At 51.8% G+C, this 4,742-nt stretch overlaps 1 protein-coding gene across 1 annotated transcript; it reads right to left on the bottom strand.

The window, feature by feature from the left end:
- Nucleotides 1–219: 219 nt before the first annotated feature.
- MRPL45 (mitochondrial ribosomal protein L45) lies at nucleotides 220–4,280 on the bottom strand (the record flags this gene model as incomplete). The annotated part of the gene is made up of 7 exons (XM_009073331.1): nucleotides 220–292; nucleotides 744–917; nucleotides 1,515–1,664; nucleotides 2,291–2,339; nucleotides 2,905–3,003; nucleotides 3,869–3,986; nucleotides 4,088–4,280. Coding segments are annotated over 7 exons (843 nt in total), but the record flags the coding sequence as incomplete, so codon positions are not given.
- Between the last annotated feature and the right edge of the window lie 462 nt (nucleotides 4,281–4,742).

Raw genomic sequence — 4,742 nt, 5'->3', positions numbered from 1 at the left:
TCTATTTGAAGAGAGCAAAGCTCTTCCCAGACCTCATCCAAATCCCCTTCCCAAGCCCCTCTTGCTTCAAGGACAAATCTAGAGTGACTGGAGTCCATTTCTGAAGCCACTTTGTCTGCTGACTGCTCCCAGGGAAGGCACAGCCATATCCAACCCACTGCTTCCATAGGCACTCCCAATTCCTCCTCCCAGGCTGTTTGCACTGCTGTCCCTGTCCAGGTTCCAGAACTTCCTACTTCACTTCTTCATACTCTTGGGAGGGATCCAGGGTTGGGCCAGGAATCATCACCGTCTGGAAAAGCAAGGAACAAAATCATGAGGAACCTTGGACTGCTGTGCTGGGGATTATTCATGTTAAAAGAGCAGGACAAAGAGGGAGCAGAGGGTTCTGGCAAGGGAAAGGAAGGGGATAAGATGGATGGAGGGGGAATGGGATACACATGAATTCTCCCTGGAATTCTCACCTCCTTCCCCTCTAAGCTCTATTTGCAGTAACCCAAGGAGACAGAGCACCTGCAGCACTTTGCCAGAGCAGGCACAGAGAGAAACAGCCCCTAAATCATCACACACCTGCCCTCAGCCTCCTATTCCAGCTTCCAGGTGCATCCAAGAGACAATGCCACAGCATGAACAGGTTGGTTGGGGATTAACCCACCACCTTCCCATTCCAGACAGCTCAGCTTTGCCTTTGTCCAGAACTAATCATGGATCTCTCTTTGCCAGCCTGTTCCTGGAGGCATTACCTTAATGATAGGCTCCTTGGGTGGGGCCCAGGCTGGAACGATCTTCCCATGCATCCTCCATGTTCCATAGGGGTTCACCAGGTGCCTCTCAAACACAACATACTCCAAGACGTCCTTGGGCAACTGCTCCCCTCCGTACATGAGGCGCCCAAAGCGGTCATAGATGGCCAAAATCTGTAAAACCAGCCAAAAAAAAAACAGGTTGGATGAGGCCTGGAGAAACCTGGGCCAGTGGGAGGTGTCCCTGGCCATGGCAGGGGGTGGCACTGGATGGGCTTTAAGGTCCTTCCAACCCAAACCAGTCAGGAATTCTCTGTGTTGGGCTGGCAGCAGATTGGGGTTGGTGATCAGAGGGATGGAGCAGCTCTGCTGTGAGGAAAGGCTAAGAGAGTTGGGATGGTTCAGCCTGGAGAAGAGAAGCTTTGGGGTGAGCTAATTGTGACCTCCCTGTGCCTGCAGGAGCTACAAGAGACTGTTTCCAAGGGCCTGGAGTGACAGCACAAGAGGGAATGGGTTTAAACTGTCAGAGGGCAGGGATAGATGGGATACTGGGATAAATCCTTCCCTGTGAGGTGCTGAGGCATTGGCACAGGTTGCCCAGAGCAGCTGTGGCTGCTCCATCCCTGGGAGTGTTCCAGGCCAGGTTGGATGTGGCTTGGATCAATCTGTGCTAGTGGAATGTGTCCCTGCCCATGGCAGGGGTGGGATGGGATGAGCTTTAAGGTCTTCCCAAGCCAACCCATTCCATGACTCCCAAGCCCAGGGACGTACCTGCCGCGTGTGCATCCGCACTGTCACCTGCCCGTACAGGTTCCCTCGGTTCACGATGCTGTCACAGCGCACGTGGACCACCCTGGGAGGCTCCAGAGACTCCACAAAGCTCCACCTGATGGTCTTGTACCTGTTCCCACGGACCATTTCCTATAAGGAATAAAAATAAGCCCCAGCTTAATGCGGATGTGAATGGAGCGACAAGGAAATCGCTGTATACAATGAAGGATTTAGTCATTAGCCATTAATTAGTCTGTTGGTTTATCTCCCAGTTCTGTCTTGGATGTATCCAGAAAAAAAAAAAAAGAGAGATGATCAGGTTTAGGGAGCCTTAAAAATCATAGAAGAGATCCAGAAAAAATGAGGCACATGAACAAGTTTAGAGAGCTTTATAGACCATGAAGAGATCAAGGCACTGAGCTTTGCTCTGGTGACTAGTGACAGGACTTGGGAATGGCTGGAGCTGTGCCAGGTTGGACTAGGTGGATATTAAGGAAAGGTTCTTCATCCAGAGGGTGTCTGGGCACTGGGACAGGGTTAGGTTGGATATCAGGACAAGGTTCTTCCCCCAGAGGTGTCTGGGCACTGAACAGCTCCCCAGGGCAGTGGGCACCAAGGCAAGGCTGACAGAGCTCCAGGAGTGTCTGGACAACACTCTCAGGCACAGGGTGGGATTTTGGGGTGTCCTGTGCAGAGCATGGATCAATGATCCTTGTGGGTCCCTTTGAGCTCAGGGTATTCCATGGCTCTATGATGTGATCCAGACAAACACTCACAGGGTAGCAGCGCTCAGTCACCAGGGAGTGAAGCTTCTGCTTGTTGAAACTGCAAAGGAAACACAACCAGTTACTGGAAGACAACAAGGAGGTTTCCTCACAAATTCCTGTTTTCCCAGGGGACACACAAGGTAGTGGGAAAACAGAGAAAGCTAAAGTCTCAATGAAATGGACTCAGGCCATGAATGAGAACTGCCTGACATGACTCCAGGGAAGGACACAACACTGGGGGAAACTAGTTCTGACCCAAATGTTTGGTTGATGTTTGGAGTTGGAACCAAAAGTGATGCAGGTTGGAAATATGTTATTGGAGCAAGGCAGTCGAGTGTCATTTCATGGAATCATGAAATGGTTTGGGCTGGAAGGACTTAAAGCTCCTCCAGTCCCAGTTCCTGCCATGGAGCCTCATCCCTGGGAATGTTCCAGGTCAGGTTGGATGGGGCTTGGAGCCACCTGGGCTAGTGGAAGGTGTCCCTGCCCATGGCAGGAGTGAAACAAGATGAGCTCGAAGGTCCTTCCAACCCAAACTGATCCATGATTCCATGAAAACCAGAGCATCCTGGCAAAAGGAAGCAAGTCCTACACAACCACATCAGTGAGGGAAAGGGTCTTACTTTGCCAGGGAATTGTGAGCTTCAATGAATATCTCCTGAGCCTTCTCTGGGAAGGTTTTAGTGCTGAATTCCGAGTCGTGGTCCTTGATCTTCCTCAGGCTGAAATGACAAGGAAAGCTCTGCAGTCAGGAAAAAACACACTGGAGCTGTTCTGCATGTTCTGAATGATCTCAGTTATCAGGATGGAGGTCCCTGGTTCTGACCTGGGAGGGAATGGAATGGAGGTCCCTGGGTATGACCCAGGATAGGATCACGCAATCACTGAGCTTGGACAACACCCCTGACATCATCCAGTCCAACCTAAGACCTAACACCACCAAATCAACTACACCATGGCACCAAGTGACACCTCCAGGCTCTCCTGACCCCAACAGCTCTTTAGGCAGTATATTCCAGTCTCTAATCCCCCCTTGGGGACCCTTGGCTTGGCTGCTAAGGGTTATGCTCAATGGGATGACATCAGACTCCAACTAGTCACTACTGGGTTCCACTAGGGACTTCCAGCTCAGGCATAGAGCTCTTCAAGTTCTCCAGAAACGACTCGGACACAAGATTTGGAGGACTGGGAAGGAAATTTGCAGATGATACAATCTTGGGAGGAGCTGTTGAGTCCATTGAAGGCAGAGAGACAAGAAAGAACCAGACAAAGTCGAGACCTTGGGGAATCACCAACCATATGACCTGGGAGGGGATGGCATGGGAGGTCCCTGGGTCTGACTTGGGATGGGATGGAGGGTCCTGGATCTGACCTGGGAGGGCATTACACAATTATGAAGATTGGACAACACCTCTGAGATCATCCAGTCCAAGCTAGGACCTAACACCACCAGATCCACTACACCATAGCACTGAGTGACACCTCCAGTCTGTCCTTCAACACCTCCAGGGATGGTGACTCCACGCCCTCCCTGGGCAGCACATCCCAGTGTCAGGTTAATGAATGAGTTGAGAAGGAAGTGCTCACGCCAGCTGGGAGGCTGCTGTCTGCTTCAGCTTCTCCATCTTCTGCTTCAGCCCATCTTTGGACAGCGAGGTCAGACGGGCATCACCCTCAGGAGGGACATATGGATCGATGATGTCACCTGGGAAAGAGGGAGAAGGACAGCAGGAGGCTCAGAACCAGCAAAATTAGGGACACAGAGAGGCTAATTCCCATTTTTATTCCCTGAAGCAGCTGTGCCACCTGTGCAAGCCAAGTAGAATGTCCGTTCCACGCGTTCATCTGGAAATATTGGTTCTGAAAACTTGAGTCTCTTCTCCTTCTCCTCAGGGCTCAGCTCTCTGGCCCACTCGGGGACTGAAAATTTCCTCTTGGTCCTCACTGGGACAACGAGGCAGGATGGAACCGATCCAGGACGGAGAATGGACTCTGCAGCCTAAGGAAGGAAAACAACACAGCCTGGAGTGAGCTTAGCAGCACCAACACCTTGATTTATCTAATAGAACCACAGAATATCTTGAGCTGGAAGGACCCACAAGGATTGAGTCCAACTCCTGCCCTGCCCAGGACACCCCAACAATCCACCATGTGCCTAAGAGCATTGGCCAAACACTCCTGGAGCTCTGTCAGCCTTAGGGCTGTGAGTACTGCCCTGGGAGCTGTTCAGTGCCCAAACACCTGTGGGGGAAGAACCTTGTCCCAATATCCACTCCCCTAACACACCTCCAGCCATTCCCTAGCTCCTGCCCCTGGCCACAGAGCTCAGCGCTGTCCCTCCACATCCTCTCCCTAGCACTTCACATCCACCCATGAGGTCCTTCCCTCACCCTCCCCTTGTCCTACCCCAGCACAGGGACAACCAACCCCTTTACCCTGACCGCCCTCAACGCTTATCCCG

The sequence above is a fragment of the Acanthisitta chloris genome, unplaced genomic scaffold (genome assembly GCF_000695815.1).
Source record: "Acanthisitta chloris isolate BGI_N310 unplaced genomic scaffold, ASM69581v1 scaffold42364, whole genome shotgun sequence".
Lineage (NCBI taxonomy): Eukaryota > Metazoa > Chordata > Aves > Passeriformes > Acanthisittidae > Acanthisitta > Acanthisitta chloris.
This window is presented reverse-complemented; position numbering and strand designations above follow the sequence as displayed.